General features: G+C 40.4%; 3 protein-coding genes across 4 annotated transcripts in view; 1 reads left to right on the top strand and 2 right to left on the bottom strand.

The window, feature by feature from the left end:
• LOC103700804 lies at positions 1–3,891 on the bottom strand. The gene is made up of 2 exons (XM_008782668.3): positions 3,457–3,891; positions 1–367 (listed from the first exon to the last, which is right to left on the bottom strand). Exons 1-2 carry the CDS (start codon positions 3,763–3,765, stop codon positions 248–250), a joined length of 429 nt encoding a protein of 142 aa, XP_008780890.2. The 5' UTR covers positions 3,766–3,891; the 3' UTR covers positions 1–247.
• A 10,533-nt stretch (positions 3,892–14,424) lies between these two features.
• LOC103700904 (extensin) lies at positions 14,425–16,578 on the top strand. The gene is made up of 2 exons (XM_026802103.2): positions 14,425–15,150; positions 16,254–16,578. The coding sequence occupies exons 1-2, from the start codon at positions 14,461–14,463 to the stop codon at positions 16,332–16,334; spliced, it is 771 nt and encodes a 256-aa protein (XP_026657904.2). The 5' UTR covers positions 14,425–14,460; the 3' UTR covers positions 16,335–16,578.
• Positions 16,579–18,062: 1,484 nt separating this feature from the next.
• Positions 18,063–26,655, bottom strand: part of LOC103700805 (suppressor of RPS4-RLD 1) — a 40,347-nt gene continuing 31,754 nt past the window's right edge. Inside the window, exons 16-24 of one of the 2 annotated variants that reach the window (XM_026802104.2) lie at positions 25,799–26,109; positions 23,987–24,073; positions 23,810–23,909; positions 23,364–23,455; positions 23,187–23,225; positions 23,024–23,114; positions 18,994–19,091; positions 18,593–18,907; positions 18,063–18,517 (exon numbers count right to left, since the gene is read on the bottom strand). In XM_026802104.2, the coding sequence (XP_026657905.2) occupies positions 18,619–18,907; positions 18,994–19,091; positions 23,024–23,114; positions 23,187–23,225; positions 23,364–23,455; positions 23,810–23,909; positions 23,987–24,073; positions 25,799–26,109 (1,107 nt within the window). In that variant the 3' untranslated portion in view covers positions 18,063–18,517; positions 18,593–18,618. The remainder of the gene's footprint in view (positions 18,518–18,592; positions 18,908–18,993; positions 19,092–23,023; positions 23,115–23,186; positions 23,226–23,363; positions 23,456–23,809; positions 23,910–23,986; positions 24,074–25,798; positions 26,110–26,655) is intronic. The other variant, XM_008782669.4, reaches the window with a different exon arrangement.

Here is a 26,655-nt window from a genome sequence, read left to right as displayed (position 1 = left end):
TTAGACGAAAGATGACATGTAGCAAACATTAATCTTTCCAAAGCATGAGATCCAATGGATAAACCACCAGCTTGACAATAAAGCACAGCAAGTACATCTTGATTCCAGAACAGATCAAGAGAAAATCTTAAGTCATCCAAAGGAAACAACAAAGTATGCTAATATGAGATCACTAATCACAAGAAATCATGTTCCACCTAGAAGTATCACCATAACCTGTCATAATCCATGTACAAAAAGGTTGACCTTACTTTCCAAAGTGAGGATTTAGTAGCCCTGAGATCTCAAGAAACCCGACACGTTCTTTCCCTCCGAATAAGTTTTTCAACTTCTCATCGCACACAACAATCCTTTTGTTCTCTGGATCCTGTAAAACAAAAAACATATACACAAGACAACAATTTGTCACAAAAGATACTAAATATTGGGGTAAAAGTTCAATCAAAACTAAGCATCCAGAGTAAGAGGTCATTCCGTAGCCTAGTATAAGATGCAAAAGAATATTGTCAACAAAAATAATAAGACTGAGGCCGAAATGGTAACTCTAGCCAAAAGCACCATAATTAATGTCAACTACGGCCCTATCTAATTTGAGCCAACAAGTAACTTTGCCCAAGTTTTTGATTGATCCCTAATCAACATAATCATCTGGGCGCTGCCAGGTTCACACTCCTGGAGTAATTAACATCTTGTCCTATCGGGCATTTAACATCAACTACCATCCAGGTGATGAGATCCTTGCTTCAAGATCTAGCACCAATCTCAACCAATGCAAAACAGATGTAATCTCAAGATTCTTAGGACAGCATGCCAATCTTCATCCACCTAAAACAATATCACATGAAGAAGTTGAGTTGTCTTAGAACCCATTAGAAAATACACCACTTTACAAATTAAGCTTGGCAATATGAAGAAAGAGAGTACAGACTAGTTTAGAGTCATATGACTGAAGATGGATATGTTCTTTTTTTTTTTTTATTGTTGTTGTACATCATTTGTTCATACCAAACATGCATGAGTACAGCCCGCCGTGTCAAGAGAACGAAGACAATGCAGAAAAGAAGGGACGGTAGAACTCTGAGTCCAAATGAACTCGCCGGAGTGATGAGAAGATGGATGTATATAAAACAGCTTACGCAACTACGAATTCATAAGTTTCAACCGGCAATCTTTTGCAACCACAACATGCTAGAGCCATACAATACTGGAAGTATCTCATTCCTCGCTGCTAGAGGAATACGACAATGAAATAACAAGATCAGCTTCCAAAACCAAAACCTTATTACCCTTAATTCCCATACTTTACAACTCAACTTGCTTCAGTATTATAACTCAGAATAGCCATGCAAGGCTAGGCCACATTGCAATATAAAAGCAATCACCGCTAGAAAAAATTAGATCAAAATCTTAAGACATTTTGATGCTATGGAGTTGTTTAAAACAGCAATATCAAAATGCAAAGTCAACAGGAATGCCAGGATGAGTGCAAATAGACATCATTTACTACATGATATGAATTATAATTACAAATGCAAATTATATAGAAAGATAATACGTAATACAAATCTACGTACTGAAATAATACTACTTTGAAACATAACAAAAGAAAAAGAATATACTGATACAATGCGAAAAATCTAAGGAAACTGTAAATCATATAAATGTACATTGTAGAACTATAGTTAACTTATACCAACATCATAAGTAATTTAAGCAACCTCATACAGGCCTCACCAAAGGCCATTTTTAATTTGTCCAGAAACAAGATGACAAATGGCAAGAAAAAAATATATTCATTTGATCAGTTGATTGCAAATAACTAGGATTTCCTACAATCATGAAAGTTCTAAAAGAAGAAAAAGAAACATGAATTGAGGAATGCAGCATCAGATATAGCATGGGGATAACAAATCTCATTACATAACCACGAGCTACAAGCCATGTCCCAATGATTAGAGTTCAATTTTATGAATACTCCCTTGCATCCCTATATATTTGTTGTTGCCTCCCACTTTCTACATCCTTTCTTGGAACATCAAATCATGTTATCTTGGAACATGCTCTTCTAAATAGGACAAAGTTCCAAATTGCTCTTAATGTAAAGGCTTCACAGAACACGCCACATGTGGAGAGGGGTAGGCCTGCTGCCACTTCAGTCAAGACCCAATCAGCCTCCATACGTAACCAACCCGCCTAGCACTATGTAGGAAAGCCAAGAAAATTAGGTTAAAAGTGCAAAAATGGCAGGACAGACAAGGAATTTATAGAACCCAGCTTTCCTTTCTTTCCCTGATCATTGAGAGGTGAGAAGAAAGGGAGAGAAACAGAGATACAAAGCGAACAGAGGAAGCAGAACACAACACAGGTGATGGACAAGCAATGCTGAGGTGAACAATGGACAACTAAACTTTGACAAGATGCAGTTTTGCAATAATATTTTACATCTAAAAAGAACACTCCTCTGGCTCCTACCTGCCTCTTCCTCTTTCTCCTTCGGATCTTGTTGTTGCTGCTACTCTTCCTCATCCTCACTCTCATGTTATTCCAGCTCCTCATAATCCTACTTCCCCACCTCCAGCTCCTCTTCCTTCTCATCCTCCTTCCCCCCTCCTCTCTATTCTCAAGTTGCTGTCCTCCTTGTCTTGACTCCCGCCTCCAATTCCTCTTCCACCTCCACTCCTCTTATTGCCTTTGCTAGTATAACTTGGTGCGGCAACATAACTAATTTTAACTTGAGCATTGCTCATGGCACCTAAGATAGGAAGAGTTAGAGCAATGCTACCACAGCAGACAAACAAGTTCTCTCCAAACATTTTAGTACAAATACATCTTTTAGTCCATTTCAGAAACAATTTCCACAACCTTTCTAGCAACTACCATTTCTTTCATCACATATCATCTTTTTTCTCCAATCACTTGTCATTCTGGTTTTCCACTTTTACAAAAATAAAAGAAAAAACATAACTCCTTAGAGCTGACAAAACTGGCAGATAAATACCCATACCATGCCTTTGACTATGCTTTACAATTAATGGAAACCCATTCATAGTGTTTATCACAATATACGGACCAGACGTTATTAAACTTGTTTCAAAAACCACAACAACATCCACCAAAATTTTTAAAAAAAGGTAAGAAAGAAAAATCGTGCAGTACAATTTCATAGAAAAACTATAAAAAAAATGCCACAATTTTTTTAGAAAAAAGACATTTTGAAAGCAACCATGAACTCGAGAAGGCAGATGGCCCCCATATATCAACGTAAATAACGTAATACTTCTTTATCGGACCAACTATCGTAGAAGAAAGACCATCCATGCTGTTTATTAGAGGGTATGGATAAAAGGGAGAAAAAAAAACAGAGAAATATCGAAAACCTTTTCGTAAAACCCTAGGCGGAACAAAAGCACCGAGAACGGGAGAGAGGCAGAGAGAGGGAGGAAGGAGAAGAGAGACCTGGAGGTTGTGTTCTTTGATGTAAGCCCAGAGGAGCTTGAGGGCTTGGGTGCGGGGGATCTCCGGGACACCGACGATGGCCTGCATTGCCGGGGAGACGGGCCTGGGCTTGGTAATGCCCCTGGGCTGTCTCGTCCCCGCCGACGGAACGGGCTTGGAGGAGGCCAACGCTCGCAGAACCAACGCGGCGGCCCGTCGAGGGAGGGGGAGGCCGCCGGGGCTCAGGATGGGCCGGCGGGAGGGCGTGGGCAGCGGAGGCGCGGCTGCGACGAAGGCGGAGAGGGATCCTACCGAGAGCATCGAAGCCATGGCCGGAACTCGGAGTGGTCGCTGCCGACGAGAGCCGGAGGATGAATCGAGAGGCGGAGGCCGAAGGTATTATGTTGAGACTTCGGAATTGGGAAAATAAGACGGAGGATGAGGCGCGCTTCAGCTTCATACTTTGAAGTGGACTGGAAGAGTGAAATATAGGACAAAAGCAAGGGCAAAATGGGTAGTTTGGATTTTTTTTTTTTTTTTTGTAAATGCGACATTTTACATAGCATTAACTTAAGTACATCCTGCCAAATCACGAGAAAGTAAAGCGTACAAAGGAGAGGGAATGTCTCCTGTAGATGTTCATAGAAAATTCCCGGAGTGTCGGACGACGAAGGAGGCAATCTAGTCTACTGCCCTATTCGCCTCCCTAAATACATGTGCTGCCTGCAGGCCACCCATCTTCCGTGCCAGCCTACGAGTCTCTCTAATAAGAGGGTGGCTATCACCATATCTATTCACATCTCGGATCCAGTCAACACCACTGAGGAATACCCCTCAAGGTATACCCTCTCGGCACCAAGGGACCTCCTCGCATATGACAGCCTCTCCCATGCGGCCCAAAGCTCTGCCCCTACAACAGTGATCCCAGGCGTGCGTCGACCCCCAACTGCTACCAACCTGTCAAAAGAATCTCTGATCACAAATCCGACACCTCTTAATACACCATCCACCGACATACTACCATCGAAATTCATTTTGAGATGACCACGGGGTGGGGGCATCCAAGAAACAAGGATGAACCTGGACGCTACAACAGCGGAAAGAGTGCCCCAAATGTCTCTGGTCATTTTAGTAGAGAACAATGCGGTAGCTGCGGTAATTTCTCTCGCCTGCAATACAGCTCTATCCACCACCAGCTTCGGAAGCGGCCTCCTACCCTCGAATATATATGTAAGAAACAAGGTAGAGATAGCGAGGCGGCATAGCATTAAGGGAGGAAAAAAAAGATAAAAAATGGTCACTAGAGGCATGTAATTCAGGCCAGGTCTTGTTTTGGTTCAGGGAAATAAAAAAATTAATTCATAAATATTATTTAATGCAATATCAACTTATTACCTAGTGTTTAATTACCCTAACAATTTTAAAATATTTTAAAAATATTAAATGATAAAAGCAAGACTTAAGCCAATTATTAATCTTTTCTTACGGTTGATATTTTCATATCCTAATCACTGTCAAAACCATTATGTATCAGTTGAGACTTTCAGATTTTTTAGGATTGCATAATTTCCTCAACCTTCTATCTCCGCTAAAATTAAATTTATTTGGCTTACGCGCATAGATATATAATGTGTCAGCTAGATCTTATCCTCGTACCACAAGACAGCAATTTATGATTTAATTCATCCGACCCAGTCTACAAACCACTTAGTTTAAATAGCTTTAAGTTTGGCATAAAAACAAATTTAGGTTATAAACAGATGAATCTAATCAAACCTATTTATCAAACAAGTTGGATTTAGGTTTTGAGTATTGATCAATTAGACACCTTCAATAGTCAGGTCAATTTGTGACCAAATTCATTAAACATGTATTTAAATCTATTCATTAACTAGTTTATGCATGGTGGATCGGCTTACCTATCTAATAAAAAAAATAGATTTGATATTAGATTTTTGACATGTTTAAACAACTCAAATTAGGGTTCGCATATATTTGATCAGACTTGCATCCGATATCCCAATTGCCATCCTTAATGGCTATCTCATTTATCTTTTTTATAAATGGGTTGAACTTATAAATAAAGAGTTCAATTTCTGAAAATTATGTCGACCATTATAAATTATGCAGTAAGGGTCGAGTCCGGACAGAAAGCTCGAGCCCCTGTCCAGCTGAATCTTAAATCTTGTCCTTGTAAATTGGATGAAGGCTATCTAATTTTTCTTTTTTTTTTTCAGCATGGCCCTTAAATAGTGTATTTAAAATACTTTGAATCCTGAAAATACAAAAGGAATATTATCATAGTAAAACATGTTTTTTAAACTACATTTATGTTTAAAAATGTCAGAAAATAATTAACCTCACAAGAAAGCAAAAGCAAGAGGCACATCTATTTTCCAAGTATTCTTCTCTCGCGCATTCCAAAAGAGTCGGTTCAAATGAATTCCATCTGTGAAGCCAAGCCAAATGTTCTTTTTTATCTTCGAAGTTCAAAAGAGGCTTGGCCTAGCTAAGGGGCCTAGTGGAGCCAGCATTTATAGTCTCGGACCTGAACCAGTTTGGCATTTATTGAGAACTGATTGTTGTGGATAAGTTTTTTTGTTTTTTTTCCCTTCATTTAGTAAAAGAATTAGGAAGGATGAAAGCTTGGCTGAAAATCACGAAGAGAACAATATCAAAACTAGGCCTTCTTTATCTCCATATCTATTCAATGGACAGGAGAAAGAAGGCTTTACCCTCTCCAAAATTCAGATAATTTTTTTTAAAAAAAGTGATAGAAAAATAGAGAATGCCATGTCATTAATTTTAAATTAATTGAGCACTTCTTCCCTAATCCCACCATAGAAAAAAAATCTTTTCTAGAATTTTGTACCACCAAAATAAAAGTTTTCTAATTTATCTTGTTTGATTAGAAGTTGGACATTAAAACTAGGGATGGAAGTAGGCCCGGGCCAGTCTGCGGCCCATCAAGCCAGGCCGACTTCAGGTCACCCTATGAGCTAGGCCCAACTAAGTTTGGATCGTGTTTGTGCTCAAAATTAAAGTTCATATATATTTTGGGCTGGGCTCAAGGAGTTATATGGCCCAACCCATGCCCGAGCCGAGATTCAAGCTCAAAGTTTGCCTGATATATGGCCTGATATCTAGTCAGAAAAGTTTACATGTGATGTAGTCCAACCGCACCAAACCCATTGATGTAAGGCCTACTAGAAGATTGGATTCCCCTAATCGCCTATGAATTTGGATTCGCTAGGCTCTTCGAAGTTTCGAATACTCCCAATCCCTTAAACATCTTCTGATCTTCTGATCTTTGAATGTCTACCTCTACAACTCCACACATCCACCAATCCACCACCTCTAGTAGCCAGTCGTTGGTTCACCTCCATCGCATTCACCCTTCCCCCCTCCTCCAAAAATATATCAAATCTTTTCCTTATACGACTTATTGTTCTTTGGTGTCGGCAGTGGCCTTACGCTATCTCCGGCCTCTAGCCAATGAGGTCCACCTCATAGACCCTCATCCCATTTTGTCCCCAGCGCTGCTTCGCTCTTAGCTCAAGCTTTTGGCTCTTATTATAGAGCACAAAGATAAACAGCAGCACCACTGCATCCGATCGTGCTCGAGAGCTACCAAGCTAGATTATGGTTGTATGTCGCTGCACTGTATATATTTGCCCCAATCCGGTCTAGATCGTCGATGTTGGGCTGCCTGATCTTAGTGATGGCCAGCCGAACTCCCGTTGAACTTGGCTTCACCATGGCTACCACTACAAAGTCCAGATTAGTGTAGGTGAGATTGATTCCAGAATCGAGATAATTGGTGGGCAGAATTATCTTGAAATGGGGCATAATCGAGGGAGATGGAGGAGGGACTAGAGGCCTAGACGAAGGAGCGAGTGTGGTTGGCAAAGTGGAAGAGGGGGTGGATGATTGCTCGATTTGGAACTAGTGCTTGTTGGCTTTTGAGAGAGAAAAGAACAGGTTAGGAGAAATCTAGGCAAAGAGTTTTGTTGTTTAAAGCATGTCTTATCGGCTGGTCTTGCAACCGTTTTATTGAATCTTGTGCCACAGCAGGTCTGCTACAGTAAAAATCAAAAGCTTAGATTTTAATTGGGTTCAGGCCAGCCCAGTTTAAGGCCCAAATGGATTATTCGGGCCGGCCAATTGGGTTCTGATAGGCATGGGCCAAGGCTTGAGGTCAAGCTCAGGCCTAAATTTTCAAAAAAAAATCAAGCTTAAACCTGGCTCAAAGCCCAAAAAAATTCAGGCTGGGTTTGGGTCAGGATTTGGCCCAATTCAGCCCGGCCCATTTCCAGTCTTAATTAGAATTAAGTTCTTATGATAAGAAATATTCATGAATTAAAAATATAGATTGATATATTATTTTAAAATTAAAAATATTTTTATATAAATAATTCTAATTCTTTCATACGCACCGCACATGAAGTATGCTGGTATCTATATCAAGAGGCTTTACCAAATATTCATGGCTCAGGTGTAAATTGTGCTGCTAGCAATTCTATGTTTAAAGGCTTAACGCATTCGTTCCACGTTATGATGATCGATGAGAATCGGAATAGCAAGGTTGGTGGTCTAGAAGAAGAAGGATTTAGTCTCTAGTGGGGATGCTTGAGACAAAAGATGCAGAGGCAGCGATCTGCAGGCTAGGTGCGAGGTTGGTGAAAGAGGGTCGGAGAAGAGTTTATGAAAGTTGCTAACTAACTACTGTCACCTAATTTTAGAAATCATGCAACAATCATTATCAGCCCATAATATTTTTCCTTTATTAGCATGACTATTATTTATATATTTTTTTATGTTAGCATAATTTTGTTAAAGTCATTTTATAGATTACATAACAACTTGTCTCAGCATGTAATATTTTTATTCATTAGCAAAATATTGTATGAACCTATATTATTTTCTTTATATAGAGTGTGTATGGTAGTATATATTATTCTTGAGACACGTCGAATATGATGTAATAGAGATATAAAGTCCTCTCTCTCTCTCTCTCTCTCTCTTATTTTCTTCTTTTTCGATAAATATTTTGGCATCTACTACCATGACACCTCTAGAGCTTAAATTAGTCCTCGTTTCAACTTTAATATGTTAGCAAGCTCAACACGGGCCAAACTGGCCAACCAATTTGCGTTTTTATCTGACTCTAACTTTAATTTGTTAGCAAGCTCAACATGAGCTGCACTCGCCAGCCAATTTGCATCCTTATCTGGCTCCAATGAATACATCCAAGATAACGCCTTAGAAATACTATTGTTGCTTAGATATGGTCCAACCTAGGCACCAAGCTAACGAGGTCATTGGAGAGGTCGGCCTACCTATTGTCCTAGTTGGAGTTGTCTTGAAGTTGCTATACGCCTTCGAGATGATGAAGAGATGGTAGAAGGTGTGCTCAGATGGTGGCTTCAATGCTAGATCTGACTTGAAACAACAAAACTAAGGAAAGTTTACTTGTTGTAGCATGTCCGACAAGGAGCCCTCCAATGCCTAAGTTGGACTCAGCTTTAAGGGAATAGCAAAAGTATTATGCGAGTGATAGAATTGCAGTATATAGAGTCGAAAGATCACTTAGACAACTTAGCTGGAGAGACCTCTCGGTGTGGTTTATATAATCAATGGATGGCACTTGTCGCAGAGCAAATCAAGCACGTGCACCAGCTATTTTGCTAACAGTTCGCACGTCTCATTCGAGGATCATGCTCGCGTGACTCAGTCGCTCGTCGCACGGTTAAGAAAACTATTCGTAAGTATGGCCGAGATGTCACCAGTCGAGAGAAGAATTTGAAAATTTTGAAAGACTGCAGCACTGCGGGCTCTTATTGTTCGGCTTATGGCTACATGGCTAAGTTTCTATTGGCCGGTCTGCTAATGATCAGTTGCAGTTGATTTCAAGGGCGTATCAACTACTACTCCGTGGTACCTTTTTTTAATTCAATCTTCTCAGTTTCGTTTCAACTGGGTGAGAGTACAACCATCTAATTCCATACCAACTGTATATCATATATTAGCTCCTGACATGCAGCCCAAGCACAATCTCTGACTAGCGTCTCAATCGTCGAGTAAATTCTTCTGAGCCTAAAATTCTTGTATATAGCTTAGGCCAAGGTAGATTAAGTTAAATCTATGCCTGCCATGGTGTAGCTAGAGTGAGGTGTGATTTATAGGATATTTATTCTCAAACGCCATATATTACCTTCAACTTGACGACAATTTAGTAATGGACGAGTTAAAACTATCAAGAGGCTTGCGAAGGGGCTTGTGATTGAATGTGGCCCCCTTGTGCCGGAATTCATGAACAACAGGCTCCAATCAATCATAGAATATTCTGCAATACATGGGTAGGCAATAATTTAGAACTAGACCTCCTTACTTCAACCTTTTTTAATAATTGAAGCTGATCCCAACTCATCGCTTATCTCTGTCCAAGAATAGCTTGCAAGAAGCTCAACCAATGCTTGGGACTGGTCATTTTCCTGGATCTACTCGTCTTCATCCAGCCCAACGTTAGCAAAGTTTTTACAGTGTTTTCGCATAGCCTCCAACCTTTACGTAAATAACTTTTATATAATTAAGTCGAAGCAATCAACGATGGATGAGCTCGTGGTGCAACACCAAAAGGGGCAAAGGTTGGGGTCAAGCTCATGGCCATCCAAAATTAGGAGGTGATTTTTTTTTGATAGCAAATATGATCTATAGCAAATCTTTACATCATTAATACGAGCCGCCAAATGTTACAAGCTTGTCTTTACATAGGTAGGAGGGCAAAAAACCGAACTATAAGGCACCTTCCGGCAATCAACCAAGTCACTGCCATGAAAACTTGATGCTTATTACAATAATTTACCTTAATTTCACTTATCATACAAGTTGGACTACCACTCTCCTAGCAAAACACTTTAGCAATTTCAGTTGAGAAAAATTGACTAGCAAGCAACCATGCCCCAAAAGTCATGCAGCTATTTGCCATAACTCTTTCATCATCATTTGTGACCGAACTATCTCTTTTGCATGCGAGATTTCACCATATCTATTTTTTTATTTTTTAATTTTAAATATCACACAATGAGATCACACAGCTAACAAGTCGATCCAAAGCATCCCTCCAAAGTACTCTACCACCATAAATTAATCTGGCTATCAAGGATGTACACTCCCTCAGACCGTATCTAATTTGATGTCTTTTTTTCCCTAAGGTAAATTAACCCTTTCATCATCATTTGTGACCGAACTATCTCTTTTGCATGCGAGATTCCACCATATCTATTTTTTATTTTTAAATTTTAAATATCGTGCAAAGCTATCAGATAGCTAACAAGTCGGTCCAAAGCATTCCTCCAGAGTACTTCGCCACAACCATATCCGGTTTTTTTCCTAAAATAAATTAACCCTTTCATCATCATTTATGACCGAACTATTTCTTTTGCATGCGAGATTCCACCATATCTATTTTTTTATTTTTTAATTTTACATATCGCGCAACACGATCACACAGCTTGTATATATATATATATATATATATATATATGTATATGTATATATATATATATGTATATGTATATATATATATGTATATGTATATATATATATATGTATATGTATATATGTATATATATATATATGTATATGTATATATGTATATATATATATATATATATATATATATATATATATATATATGTGTGTGTGTGTGTGTGTGTGTATGTGTATATATATATCTATATCTATATATATGTGTGTGTGTGTGTATTTGTTAATCTGGTCGCGTGTGTGTGTGTGTGTGTATTTGTTAATCTGGTCGGTAAAAAGAAACAATCGTAACAACTGGAGACATCCAAAGAACGGGAGTAATCGGATTTGGGTAACGGCTAGGGATAGTAGCTGGTAGGACGCGCCTACCGGATCATAAAACGCAACCGCGTTCCGGTATTTTGTCCGTTGCGATCGCGGCGCGTGTCACGGACTCCCTCCCACCTGGCTTTCTCGTGCGGTACACCCCACGTCCACCTTCGTGTGATCTGTCCCAAATATCCAAACAATCCCAACCTTAGATGAAGACAATTCCAACACTTTCAATCCTCTCCACGATGGAACACCGGGCCACCGACCCTTTTGAGGCGAACTCACTGCCAAATATTCTAGAATAGGAACTTATACTGGGAGATATTCTCACGGTATAAGTATGTTGCACCAAGATGGTGACATAACTAATAATAGGCTCGTCCTCTTCTCTTCAATTGCTATTTTACCTTGAACACTCCAAAAATATGGAAAAGAATGAGAGATTAATTTAGTCTCTGCGATAAATTCAAATTAACACAAAAATTTAATGTGCATTAAATGTAATTTATTTCCTCCACTTATTTTTTATACTTATGCCTCAACCAAACAACAAAATCGTATCTATTTCATGAAATAGATATAACCTTCCAACGTTACAATGGATATTCCTTCAATTTGTATTCCATAATATAAAGGTATGATAAAAGTTATCGAGACTGAAATAGTAGCATCAAGGATGGCTGTCTGAGACAAAAGAATTTGGAGATAAGGAAGCTTTAGAAAAACTAAATATTATGTGCAAAAGTAAACAAGAATAAGTATCTAAAATATGCCTCTTTGCTTTTATTGATTTCCATTTTTTTTTCATTTTCTTTATTCCAATAAAAACAATGTTTTTTTGGCCAAGTAAAAATGAATAAGTGAAATTTGTTCAACTTTACTCTAGTTTTTCCATAAATCCAAGAGGATCTTAAACAACCACATTTACCCTACTTGAAACTTTTGCATGTAGCATATGGTGTTTGTTGGTATAGTTGTTTGGAAGGGGTTTTCACTGCCATTTAACCTTTTATAACTTTTTAGGGTCTTCCTTGTTTCATTTTTGTGCCTAACATTCTCGTAAACTATTTGATAGATTAAAAATATAATAGTAAACTAAGATATTTATAAAATGGAACAACTAAAGCCAAGTCTGATATTTTATTTCTTAGATCACTCGACCATTGACCTTCATTATCACCTTTCATGTTATGTTGCCCTTCTTGTTATATTTATTAGAAATATTTTTGTATTTTGCTCTCTTCTAATGATTCCATGCAACATGCTCTTGTAATTGTCTGGTGATTCTCAATGAAAGAACTAGAATTAAATTATGGTTCTAAATGAAAGAACTAGAATTAACTTACAGTGTTTCAAAAGCAAACGAGCATAATCATTCTTGGATCCATCCAGATATAGGGATTGTTGCGGTTCCAATTTGGCCCGAGGATGACCACGCCGGAGGAGTCGAGAGAGCTACTAGAGTGTTGGAGAAGAAGAGGACGAGCCACCTCCCGCGGTCAGTGGTGTACCTACACAAAGCCTCACCGATATTTCCGATGAGCACCCTCCGACGATCAAGCTAGAGTAGTACTCAGTTGGTCCAACCAAAAAGTCCCTTAGGTATACCTGACAGGGCTATTTATAGTCCCTGTGGAGAGGCCCAGGTAGCGGAGGTATTGTTCGTCCTCATCATGAGAGGGGATGGTTATAAGTCAGATGGCGCGTAGCTAGAGCTTACTGGCGGCGTGCGGTGCCGTCCGTTCTTGGAAACGGTAAGGTATTGACAGTCGTAGCAGGGTATGGCCGGAGTAGCACGGTACTGTCCTTGGCTGTCGTGGGCCAGCAAGTAAAGCATGGCATGGTGGCGTCGCAATGTACGGCCACGTAAGAGGGTGTGGGCGCGCACATGGGTGCGGCCGTGGGCAACGCCGAGCTCATCGAGAGGTCACATCATGCATTTGACGAGGTCGACTTGACGAGTACTGAGGCTAGCCTAGCATCCCGGGTTCCAAGGTGTGCTCGGTAGAGCGCCTCAATCTCAAGGGTCGGGGCGTATTATTGGAGAGGGCGCCCCAAGCTCGATCGGGACGCGTCGGTGAATAAGGAAGGCACCCCAAGCTTGGTTGGGGCGGGTCGGCGATCATAGAAGGCACCCCGAGCTTAATCGGGGGCGAGCCGGCGAATGTAGAGGGCGCCCCAACCTTGATCAAGACGAGTCGGCGAATATCTCTAAGGTCGAAGGAGCTTTTGGCGAGATCCCAGGTCGGGTTGGCTCTGGGCCGGAGCGAGATTCCGTCTGGCCGGCGTTGTCTATTGGGCCGAAATTAGGTGGCCCTTTTGTTGTGGGTAGGACGATCTATTTCGCCTCTCAGAGATTATCTTGATATGCTGGATTATAGAGAAGGATTCCCTAGTCTAAAATTTATCAATAAATGTACACCCTCCAAATAAATATACGTTACATCTATTCTACTTCCCCAATCTGATCATTTATCTTTTATAGTTGTTTCATGCAATTATATGTCCACCATAAAATAAACGAAATAATTTAGAGTACAAAAATTATCACGAGTGATTCCTTTGTTACTCCAAACTTATTATTTTTGAAAAAAAATATTTATAGGTTCTCATATTAGGCTCGGTCGCTTTAGTGAGAGGCATGGATTCCATGCCTCAATAATAAACGCATCTCATGTCCTTAATATTCTTGATTCTCCCTAATATGCTTGAAATCAATCCCGCAGAATTCCGTAAAATATTCGAAGACATCAACATACGCAAAGAATTCGTTGCCAAACGTTCGCCAAACAAAACGGCCGGCAGACGAGAGAGAGAGAGATGAGAGACGTCGTACAGCTCTATAAAAGAAAGAGTAATGCTTTGGAAGGCACGTATACCCACGTACAAGACACATGTCCCCATTCCCTGGCTGGCGGTGACCTCCTCCCCAATCCATCCAAACCAGACCGGCTCGGTTCCTCCGGTCCAATCCCTGGTCCGCGCCGCACCACCGGTCCGATCCCGCCACCTGTATACCCCCACCCTCACATGCCGGGCCCCACCGCCAGTCTGTGCTCCGTCTCCCCGTAGCCCCCCTCTTTTGTTTTCTCCCCTTCTTGTCCTCCTCTTTCCCTCCAGGCAATAACCCTTTCCCACCCCTACCTATAATTACACCCTCTATTTATGCTCACCCCTACAACCCCACCGTTCCTGTACTTCTACCCACTCTCTATAGCGATAATGGATCGGCGCACCGCCCTCACCGTCGCGCTCCTCTGCCTCGTCCTCGCCTCCGCCGGCGCCCAGGTCCCCGCTGGCGCCCCCACCACCACACCCGCCGCCTCCGCTCCCACCATCTCCGCCGCCGCCCCGACTTCCACGCCCACCACCCAAGCCCCCTCCGCCGCTCCCACTTCCAAGCCCACCACCCACGCCCCCTCCGCCGCCCCCACGACCACAACCCCCACCACCCGCGCCCCCTCCGCCGCCCCCACCACTCAGCCCACCACTCCCGCCCCCTCCACCGCGCCTACCACCTCCCCTCCTGCCGCCCCGGTGGCCATCACCCCCGCCAAGGCGCCGGCCACGGCGCCCCCTCCGACTTCGGCCCCGGTCTCTTCTCCCCCGGCGCTGGTGCCTGTGAGCTCTCCCCCGACGACGCCTCCACCCACATTGTCTCCCCCCGCGCCGGTCCCGGTCGCCGCCACTCCGACGCCGGCTGCCGCCCCAACGAAGCCCGCCGAGGTGCCTGCGCTGGCTCCGAGTAGGAGCAAGAAGAAGGGCCCCGCCCCCACCCCCAGCCAGTTGGAGACGCCCTCCGCCGCTCCCGAGGCCGCCTCCCCCGGACCCAATAGCGGAGCCTCCGACAATGCGGTACGCCCTTCTCTCACTCCCCCCCACTTCCACTACTCGCACCGCCTTCGCCGCTAGCTAACGTGCGCCGTAGACGATCTGATCCGATCGGAGAGCTCGTCCCACCGGCGTACGATAGCGGCGCAGTTTTGGCTAAAGTGTGCCGGAAAGATCGACGCCGTTGGTCGTATCAGCTCGCGCTGCCGGTCTTTCCTTCCCCGTTTCAGTAACCGAACAATCAGAGCGGGCGCAGGCAAGGCACCGACGCCGTGCTCCAGCGGTTCCGTGACGGGAACTCAAAATTCACACTGAAATCCGGCAGAATGTGACTTTTGAGTTCCGGTCGGGCGAGCCGAGTGTGGGTCTCGGACGCGACGATGTCCTCAACGAGTCGTGGGTAAAGAAATCTTGACCGTTGTATTGAGCCTCTCGAGCCACCCCATAACTTCGAGATCTAAAGTTTTTTAGCCAATAGAGTAACGACAAAGCGAAGGATCTCGAGATCCAGCTGGACTCCAACTCCCGAAAGAGGCTCGACACGGTGTCCATCTCGGTGGTTCCCTTTCTGTTCATGGACACGTGTCAATCGATGATTATTTCAGGTATCTGGTACTTCCACCTTCCACTGTTACGCGGTGGAACACTGTAACCATGGCTCCCATAGCGCCGTTATAACGTTATAACCGTCTTAACGTCGCCGTTATGACGGATGGATAAAGTAACGTCGCGACTCGCGAATAAAGTTAAACAGTCGACGCACGACGCTTTCACGTCGTCAGCCATTGTGGCAGACGGGACGGTGCCAGCTGTAAATGTTAGTACGTCAGAGATTCTGATATTACGACAGCATTTATCACAAGATATCTTTATCCATGAGAATCTGTAATGCTGTATTGGAATAGATTGCTGTATAGGATTTTCCATGTCCGCTTGTAATGTAGCCTAGTGGACGTTTTGTGATCCCGTGTTGTGTGTCCCAATTTTTTTAACTATGTTGATGTCCGAGAGTGGTGAGGTGCTCAAGATAATTAGAGCCCTCTTGATTTATTTGAAATTTCTCTTTCGGATCGAACGCTAATCTTGGACTATGTTTATTGATTAGCTGCTCATTTCTTTGGATGCAGAGTGGAGCGAAGAGTGTGAGGAAGAAGATTGTAGGACTGACTTCGGGGCTGCTGCTCGCCACTGCCATGGTCGTGATCTAGTGTCCAGGCTGCCGTATATAGTAATGGAATAGAAATTCTCGAGATAGCTGGTTGAGCTTTTCTTATTTATCTCGCCGTATTGTGTATTTTGGTCCCCTGCTAGGTATCTATTTGCCTTGTTTATCTCATTGACGAGAGCTGGTTGTAGGTGCATACGCTCACTTGTATTCTTTCTTTTGAGGTGACATTGCATTTGGACATCACTTTATTTTTACTTGGGTGATTTAGATTTCTAGTGCTTCAACTACGCCACTTGCGGTTTAATTAGCAAATAGCTTGCAATAAAATTAGCAATGATGATGTAGAAAGTTGAGTTGAGCGGGGAGTGTGGACTACTCATAAGACAACGCAGCGAAAATCAGGCCAATAAAAAGTGGACAAGAGCAAGATGTGCAATCAAATTGCCTTTGTGTTCTTGATGAGGGCAGATAACATCCATTCAAGTCGCTCTTCGGGTCTACTTTGAGAGGTCTCGTAGAACATTTAATAAGTTCTCGCATTGATGGAAAACTGTCATCAAAGTACAGGTATATGCGAACGTTTCCATGTATTGGGATAGCAAGAAAAATCGATTCATGCCTCATGGTGGAAACGAAAGAACCAGGAAAAGGAAGAGACCCGTAATCGAATACGGCGATCACACAACTATTATTTCTTATTTCTTTAGGTATCGATTGAAAAATATTATTTATTAACACAAAAAAATAAGGCCACAGTATTTTGGAAGGGAGAAGCGGCGTCTGCCGTGTGAGAGACTTTCATTCTTCCTTTTCTTTGTTTGCAACAAATGCATCGTGTAACGCTCCTCCTCATTGCTCAGGCCTACTCCATTAATGACATCTGTAGAACCCAATTTAATTCTGCCATCACCATTACTGTCACCACGAAAGGGAAGTTCCACGAGAACAAGTTCTGGATCTCTCTGCTACAAACATTGAAGACTCGACGAGCTCAGAAATCTGGGAGAAACCGGGAAAGAGAAAGCACCGGCAACTCTTGTTATCTAACGCTGATCCATTAAGCTTTCCGCCAGAAATCACTGTCACTGGATAATTTCCATAAAACATACCACGTGGCTGTGGAAACAAAAATTCACAAAACAACAATTATTTGCAGACACAGCGAGAAGCTCCTGCGGACAGGCGTTTGCGAACTGCGCTCACCGACCACCTAAACCTTCACGTGTATACTGATACTTCTTTGATGATGCGTTTCATGTAGGTTCTTGATAGATTTTATGTGCAAGCGTATACACATTACCTGCCCCAGTTGTTAATGCATCTTCAGTTCAATTGACCTTGAGTCCAATAGGGTACGCTTTCTTGAGCGGCACTAATTTGGATTCAGATGATGCCTTGGTAACCTGAGGTCAAGCTGGAGGAAAGTCATACCTCACGATTCATGCGAACGCGTGGGCCGGGAGAAATGTTTGCAGTCGTATGCGACTTAAAATGGACTTAGAAAGATCATCACATTAAGCTCGAGAAAAGGTATATATCGAGCTGCAGTCGGTAGGGAGAAATGTTTCCACTTGGAAAAGGCCATCTGCCACAACGGGTTTAGACGGCTCCTTCACACACGAGGTCAAGCTGGAGGGACGATGTGCTGCCGGCATCCTCTTGGATAGTATTTCTAGTTACAAGAGGCTTTGCACAATAATAAATGAGTCTTGTGTCCATATCAAGCCGCACGAAATACGTAAATAACTGGATTAGAAAAACACTGAGATTTCCATAAAGCCGTACATTAAAATTGATTAGAATGGAGCCTCGATTTCTGCTGGAGAATATGAGAACCGTGAGTGTTGAGCAGGGAGACATGTCTCCACTTGAAAGTGGCCCTCCTTTGCAAATTACACCTGGATCATATTGCTTACCATCGACTAGGAATGGCACAACCCATAATTACATTGTCCCAACTTTCAGTCATAGTTACACATTTTTATTTTTTTTTTACGGACAGACATAATTATCAGAACATATCTCCCATAACAAAATGGGACTGACTAGTGTACAACATATCAAAAAAAATCCATACAACGGAAGCCTCAAAAAAAAAAAAAAAAATCATATTATGCCCTAACCACCTTTTGATTCCAACATTTCAAAGTGCTACAACTGGTGCTTGTCAATCAAATCTCTGATGTTTGACGAAATGTATATCTGGAACAAAGATACGAGACTCTGCTCAAACTGCTGTCAAAATCTGTCGTTATCAAATATACCAGAAGGTCTAAAGGTAGGATTGGCAGAACTCACCTCAGATGTGAAATAGATCACATAGCCTAGACTTCATAAGAGCTTAATGCGGCAACAACTGATCCTGTTGTGGTGAATGTTGAAGCTACATCTGGATAATCTTTCCAACCTGTGTTGATTCGTACAGAAGGATAGAGCCAAGGCTTTATAGAATCCAGGAAGGCATCTGGACTGGAAGACATAATCGCTTCCCAGTCAACCTGAATGCCTTGTGGGATGTTTCCAGTCACCTCCATGTTGGCTGCAAGAAATAGCCCCAGCAATACTACATAACCAACAGCTGCAGAGCCTCTTGACAATGGCATGAAGTTGTACCTGCAAACCCAGTTGCATAGTCATCAAATGCTGGAGTAATGCAAAACATTGGTTAGATTGAATGCCTAAATATGTTCATTCATTACCAGTAGTATGTCATCCTCACGATTGCATCCCTCACTTTCTCAAGCATACTTAGATCATTTGAGCAACATACTTCACCACAATAGGCATCGCACAGGGCCTGTATGGGGATGAGTTGGAAGTGAATTAACATAAAACTCCGATATATGCTTCAGTGGAAAAAACTTCAAATGAAAAAATATTGCCTGGTATGCTATGCAACCATTCACCACTGGTAGCTTTAGAAGTAAAACAATATAATGTCTAAAGTGCAGTGGCAAAATCACTTCTTTCTGAAGATAGGAAAACCTTTCTAATTTTGTAAAAGATGTGGAGCAGCCCTACTGTATCTTGTGTTTATAGATCCTCATTATAAAGCAACCAATTATTTCATCAAACATAGTACTCTTATACTAACATGTAAAGAGCCTCCTATGAATTCCATATTCAAGCAATTCTTCCACTACAAAGCCCAATCATCAATCATCCATTTTGTTTTAATTCTTGACTTTCAGAAGGATGTTCCTTCTCATGTTAAATACAAATGACGTAAATTTATTATGCTAAAAATGTTTCATCAAAATCAATATAGTTTTCAAGGGTAAAAATTTATAAATTTGTCAGAACAAACAAAGAACATTACATTCAGTTCAGTTGGTACTTTGAAAAGCCAATATGCAAATAGAGTCCAAAGGCAAGATACTCTCTGAATGCGTCATTTTCAGACTTGCAACTGGAGATATACATATCTAGAAAGAAGAGTAGGGAGGATAAAGTGGAGAAACATAAGAGATTGTTAGACAACATTGACAAACCAGCAAAGCTGGACACAAAATCTTATACTGATTTGATACATATCTACAATAGAGAAGAATGTTAAGCGATGTTGAACTATTCTTAGGGAAGGCCTCCAGAAAGGTTTCAATAATGGGGTTATTCTAGTATAATGGACCCCCAACGAAACTGATATTAAATGTTATAATGATTGAAAGGCTTTCCCTACAATGTTTTATTTGACATTTTTGTATTAAATAGTGACTATTACAATGACTGATATAATGATGTTACAACAGAAAATAATAGGCAATAACAGGAAAATGACAACAATATTTTTCCAATCACTTTTCATTTGATAAAATGTTATTTTCAGATTGTACTCACTTTTGGAGGGAAGTTAATAAAAAAATTGAATTTTGAAATAATAACATTTTATTTATTTGTAGAGACAATGCAATGGAAAATAATGGCTGTCGCAATTCAATGGTCCATTATGACATTACAAAACATGTTATAATGGCCATTATCAGTTCCCCATTATAATACACATAATGTAACAAACAGGGCCCAAAACCATTACAACAATGACTGTTATTCTAAACCTTGGTCCTAATTTCAATTCACCATGAGGTGCATTTAAGATTTAGAAATTGTAGCTGCAAAGAGCACAACTCTAGATTGAGAAGATGGAGCGCAAAGAATGAGCCAAAGATGGTTTGGTGATAGGGGGTGTAAGTCCGGAAATGCTGTATTTGTAAAAAGAAATATTATCTGCAAAAATTGACCTGGACCCACCAACCTGCAGTGGATGGGTTTGGCAGGGGACTTCTCGTAATCAGGTTGGTTTCAGATCACTCATACCAACCCAATAATAAATGAGCAGGATTCAGATTTAGCCACTTGAAATGGATCACCATGGGTAAGCAAATGCTTATCAGCATGTCTAGTTAGTTCTCAATGTCTCATGAAAGATGGTGACTGGAAATCAACCACTAGCTAGGTTCAATTTGATTGAAATTCCTTTTTTTTTCCTTTTTTTTTTTTTTTTTTTTTTTGGGGGGGGGGGGGGGGGGGGGGTGTTGTGGGTGCGGGCAGGCATTGCAATTGACTTTCTGCCCCTAGCTCTTTCCCCTATTCTCTTGGATGCTATTGGGAAGGCTAAGAGAAGATCTCAAGTGTGGATCAGACTTGAGGTCTCCAGGACAAGAGCTCACTACCTATCTCATAGAAGAATTGAACCCAAAACTTGATATTTGAAATAAGGATCCTCTCTCTCTCTCTCTCTCTTGCCCGCGCACACTTTCTTTCTTGATCTGAAGCAATGAAAGCAGTATTGATGCAGATATGAAATTTCTAAGAAATTAAAATCAGGACTAGCAATTTTAAGAGAATCGGAGTTTCAATCCTGATTGAGAATTGGAACTCAATATTATAATATGGGACATTGAAAGTGGATGTTTGATGTATGAGTGCATAACGCCTTGACTTTGTGATAGACATTTATTTGACCATCGGACTTTTATTCTTATAGTAATGAAGTTTCTACTTTCCCACTAAAAGAAGAGGCTTTTTGCTTGATTATCTTGATTCTCGTATCTGATTTATTTGGATTTGTCATATCTTGATCTTAGGCTTATTTACTCTTATTGTTGAATTTTAACCTTTTCTCCTTTTGTTAATTTATGGTTTGGCAAATAAGATTCCTGCATTACTTGTGATTGTTATGATACATGAAGGTCAAATTTAATTCCGTTGCCCGTGATCTTCGCATGCCATGTTTTGCTTTCATTTTTTTTAGTAATACATGTGACTGAGAAATGAAATTATAATTGAGTTGGTGGATCAAGCATGGGTTAATGTAAATGAATTGTGTTTGGCTTCATATTATTTGCCCAACTATAAATGGGTTGGGTATGGGTTGAAGGTTTTGAGACCCAACCAGATTTCAACTAGACAACCAATTATCATCATTACTAATGAGATGCAAGATAAAGAAATAGTGGAGCTTGAGATGTGGACCAAAGATGAGTTTGACAACAACGATGGCGTAAAATTAATGATGCAAGCTAGATATTGAAGAAGGAAACAACTGAAGGTTTCGCCAAGTCATAGGCTGTGTTAGACAAAAGCTATCTTAGGACATGCATGTATCCAACAATGGGAGGCCAAACCTCCTGTTTGAATCACTAGCACTATCTACTTGATTTTTAGGGCTGATATGGCAGGTTGGACCTTCTTCCTAACCAGGCCACTAATCACCTGCCCAAAAAAAGTTGAAGTGTGTAACATGATACTATGCGTGCATCCCTGTGTTGTTTGCAGCTCAAGAGGTTTTCCAAAGAGAATTAAGCTATAACTCTGTTTTCAAGTTCCCTCAACAAAAATCCTTCTCTCCAGAAGCTTAAGCTATACAGAGCCAAACATTGGCATCTGTAAGACGAGCATCTCAGGTTCAAGACAGAAAAAATGACAGTTACTAATGATGACTAGGATGGAAGTGGGTAGACAAGCTTCACACACACGTTTTGCACTTCAAAGGTTTAGCCTACGAAACAAGAAATGGAAAATAACAACTCATAGAACTAATGGTCAAGGCATGTTTAGTTATTGAACCAATTAATATGCACTTGACTGCCTATCCATATACATCAGAAGAAATGAAAAAACTAGCCCTTGTTTCTAATGATCTCAAAATTCCTGACTTGAAATCACATATAAAAGTTAATGTTCTTTTGTGCATGATCTGAAATTTATTTGTGGAACTAAACATGTACTAACAGAACGATACTTGTACACTAGCTGATATTCCTCAGTATGCAAGAATTTGCAACACTTCCCTCTTAACCCTTGAATGCTGATGGTTTTATATTCAACAATAAGATTGAAAACATAACCATCACAATAGGGTTAAGTGCAAAGAAGGAAATGCTGTGAGATTCTAGGATCGTAGGGAACATCAGATGTTCGACCTCAGATTTTCCTATTGATCTTTGGATGAGGACAGAGGTCAATGCCCATGGTGTGTTCATTAAAGATCATAATGGGTGGAAACTCTGTCCACCCCAATCCTCACCACCCCTGTAAAAATAAATTTAAAAAAAAAAAAAAGAATACAAGCTTCCATTTCACTTCCATTATGTTTTAATAAAGAGCCACCAGTGATCATAATGGTGTTTTATTTCACTTCCATTTCATTTCCAATACAGAAACATCAGAAGCGAAGAATTACAGTGCTTATCAATCTTTCTTCATATATCAAAATGGATCAGGTCATACCTCCCATGCAACTGTCATTTCTGCATAATATTCTTCCCATCTGGATGGCGTACAAGGTGTTCTAATTGCGAAGTCAAAACCTCTTTTGTCCCTGCAGGTCATCATGTTAGTAAGAAAACAAATGAACACAATGCATGGAGGAAAGGATATCTCGAAGAATTACATTTTTTGAACAGTAATTCTTGTCCCTTCAAGGTACTTCCTGAAAAAAAGAAACATTTTTACCAGTCAAACAATGTGAGCAACAGTGGCTGTCATGGATATAAATTCTGCTCAATGCAGAATTCATGAGCACATTTAAGAAAAGAAAATTTCAAAATACTATCTCAAACATCATTACCCCTCAAATGCTGTACTATCACAAGTGGTAGCTACCCAGAAGTTCTCTCCTACTATATCGTATAGATCAGAGCAGGATCCTGCATGTATTATCTGCAGGTGATATAATATGTTAGCAACTCAAGAATTCGCGCACACCAAACAGTAAAATCAAGCACAATATAATATAGTTCAAAAGTACAGGCACACGTAATAACAAAGAACCATAATGCAAATTTACACGGTGCCGCATGATAAAACATGATTAAGATTAGATTCCGCATGTAGAACTTTTGGAGCAATTCAGCAGTTATTGGATTTCATAAAAATAAATCCAAAGGCATGTAAGATGATCAAGCATAACATAAAAAATATGAAATCATAGCTTTTTTATGATGATAAATTTCTATTGTAAAGAGACATGCTGGATGTGGTACCACTGTAATGATAGGTGTTGATGGAACTCACTTTTTGTAACTTCCCAGCATCTGAGAGATCAACAGTGTGATCCTCTGCATTATTTACGTACTTTGTAACTCTCATGATAGTCTTAGCGATATCGAGCGTCCTGCATAATCAGACAAATCCTCAGTGGACACTTTAGCTCCATTGCTTTTGACTCATATATAAGATGTACATCTATACCTTTGATAATTTGGAAAGTAGCGGACCACCTTTGCTTGTCCAAGAAGCATTGGTGTGTGCGAACCAAATCCAGAATTGAACTCTTCACTGGTTTTGAGCAGAAGACAAAGCTAAGTTATCGATTTAATATGATAAAATGAACAGAAAATATGCACTAAGAAATTATAATTTCATATGATCATGATGTCTATATTGTTTGAGATGACCATATCAAAAAACAGAGACCACCTTAACATTTAGAACTCTACCAAAACAACATGATAGGAACTTGTATAGCTCACCGCAAGATAAATGGAACTGAAATCTTAATTTCTTAAATATGTGTCAGTCATCATAATTACACCTAGTGTTGCATACCTGAATAAATCAATGTTCTTCACTCAATCAAATTATCTGGATATGCATTAGGTGTTCAGCTTAAACTATAAAGTTGAACTAGCAAGGTAATTATGCTTGGTTCTCTTATCCGCTAGATGTCATTGTGGTTCAACCGTAGGGATAAACCATGCGATCCTATGCCTCATCTGACATGAGCTGCTGTCTTGTGCAGCAGTCTATGTTGCAGCACATGCAAGCACATAGGAGGGACAATTGTTATTCCTGTGGATCAATGCAAATTCTTGGCACAATATTATGCGCACAATTTATGATATTCAACAAGCACACTAGCATATGCAACATAACTAATAATTTAAAAAATTGATGACTATATTCAAGTAAAATAATAGGAAAGTGGAGGGCAGGTATATAGGAAAAGAAATTAAAAGACGATATATTTTCATGGTATCAACTTATGCAACTCATAAAATCTGAAGTTAGTTTAACATAGCTCCATCTAACTGAAAATATAAAGAGGAGAAGACAGATTTATGAAGAAAGGGGCAATCATGTGCAGGCTACTTAAAAACACACTCCAGATCAAGGGCAGAGTTCAAAGTTTAAGGAGAAGCAACAGCAAATAAAGGAAGCAACCGATGCTTTGGCCATTCAGTTGACTGAAATTTCCAGGACGAAAAATCAAGCAAGGGTGCAGGAAGAATAAGAATGAAGAGAATGAAAGAAAAAAAGGGTGTTCTGTGTGAGAAAAGCTATGACGATATCTTTCTTGCAGACTGGAAAAGTCAAAAGAGTTGGGAGCATCACTCCAAGCCTTGCCAAGGCGAAGAAGAGAAAAAAGAAAACAAGTAGTTAGGAGGGATGAAAAAATAGAGAAAGATCTGAGAATTCCCCCCCACCTTTCTTTTTCTTTCCTAAATCCTTTATGCATCAGCTAGATTATGAAATCCCCTTAATGTTTGGAGCCTTTGTCAAAAGTCCTCGCTCGGTCTTAATCTCTGCTTAACTCTCCAATATCATCCTAAAATCCTACTAATGTAAAATACGCCATATGATGGGCCTCACTTAAGTTGCCATGTGACAGTCACATGATCGCTTGAGTGATATGGAGACCCCACATCATGATTCATAAGCATATAATCAACCCCTTAAAAATTAAGCCTTTCACATAAAGATGTTAAGAGAGAAATAAATAGCAAGGAAATAAACATTAGGTTCCAAAAAAGATGGTGGCTCTTCAATTGCCTAGGAGTGTCTAAGAATGATGAAAATATGATCAAATAACCACATCAGATGCATCTGGCTTTCTTTTCATTGTTTTGTACTTGTTGTTTATGCTACTGCACCTCTACATTGCACTAGAATGTTGTTTTAACCTGATGAACACAATCTAGAATTTGTTTCTCTCTCTAAATATCAGCTCCATAAATCATAAAAAAGCTAGATAAAAAAAATAATTAAGATAAAGCGGCTTACCTTAGCTTGTTCACCCAGACAACAGGATCACAGGGTTCAGAGATCTGCCTCCATTTCACAGCAATAGAGTATATGTCATGCCATGACAGCAAACGCCCAGACGCATATCTGTCTTCATTTAAGCCATACAGTGTTGAAGCTTCTGAGGAGCTACTAGTGCTACTACAAGCGCCACCTCTATTCTGGCTTAGCATACTGAGTTTTTCCCTTTTCCTAACTTTTTTCCCATTTCTATTTGCATTCCTATGAAAGCGCCAAGTCTTTGCAACCTTCTGAGCTATCTCAATAGCAGCTAACCCAGCCATACGATACTGCAAAGAACGTTAAGAAGTTTTTTGAAGTAAAATAGTTAGCTATAGCTGCAATATACAAGTCAAAAAATAAACACTACGGCATAGCTATAAAAAATAAGTTGGACTGCCACTAAAATGTGGAAACTTTGGCAGAAGTTTTAGCGATCCCAAAATCAATGATAGGCTTGGAAATTAAAGATCTATATTATTAATTTTGATTTGTATATCTAAAAATGTCTAGAAATAAAGAAACTTATCTTTTGGAAATCTCTAACATACTCATCAAGTGAGCGCAAAATTGATGGTACCAATCATGCCAGTGCATCAAAATACGTGACAAGGAAATTACATTGGAACTCTACTTTGTTGATCATGATCTACACATCTTAAAAACATGTATAGATCAGAAATCAATAGGCATTGATGGTTCAATAGCAAAACATCATATCATGTCATTGAAGCCATCCCATTTTGCACCTACTTGAGGTATATGTTGAAGACCACCAAAACATATGTTACCAGGAAAAGAAAAGAAAAGGCCACTTAAACACAAGATTTCTCACA

This window comes from Phoenix dactylifera, chromosome 16, assembly GCF_009389715.1.
Source record: "Phoenix dactylifera cultivar Barhee BC4 chromosome 16, palm_55x_up_171113_PBpolish2nd_filt_p, whole genome shotgun sequence".
Classification (NCBI taxonomy): Eukaryota; Viridiplantae; Streptophyta; class Magnoliopsida; order Arecales; family Arecaceae; genus Phoenix; species Phoenix dactylifera.
Note: the sequence above shows the minus strand (reverse complement) of the source record. Positions and strands in the feature narration are given on the sequence as shown.

Bases quoted from the DNA above. Each gene is read 5' to 3' on its own strand.
- LOC103700804 (XM_008782668.3), bottom strand. From the start codon at position 3,765: ATGGCTTCGATGCTCTCGGTAGGATCCCTCTCCGCCTTCGTCGCAGCC. The intron at 368-3,456 runs GTCTCTCTTCTC...TTTGTTTTACAG, and splicing joins TCAAAGAACACAACCTCCAG to GATCCAGAGAACAAAAGGAT.
- LOC103700904 (XM_026802103.2), top strand. From the start codon at position 14,461: ATGCTCACCCCTACAACCCCACCGTTCCTGTACTTCTACCCACTCTCT. The intron at 15,151-16,253 runs GTACGCCCTTCT...CTTTGGATGCAG, and splicing joins GCGGAGCCTCCGACAATGCG to AGTGGAGCGAAGAGTGTGAG.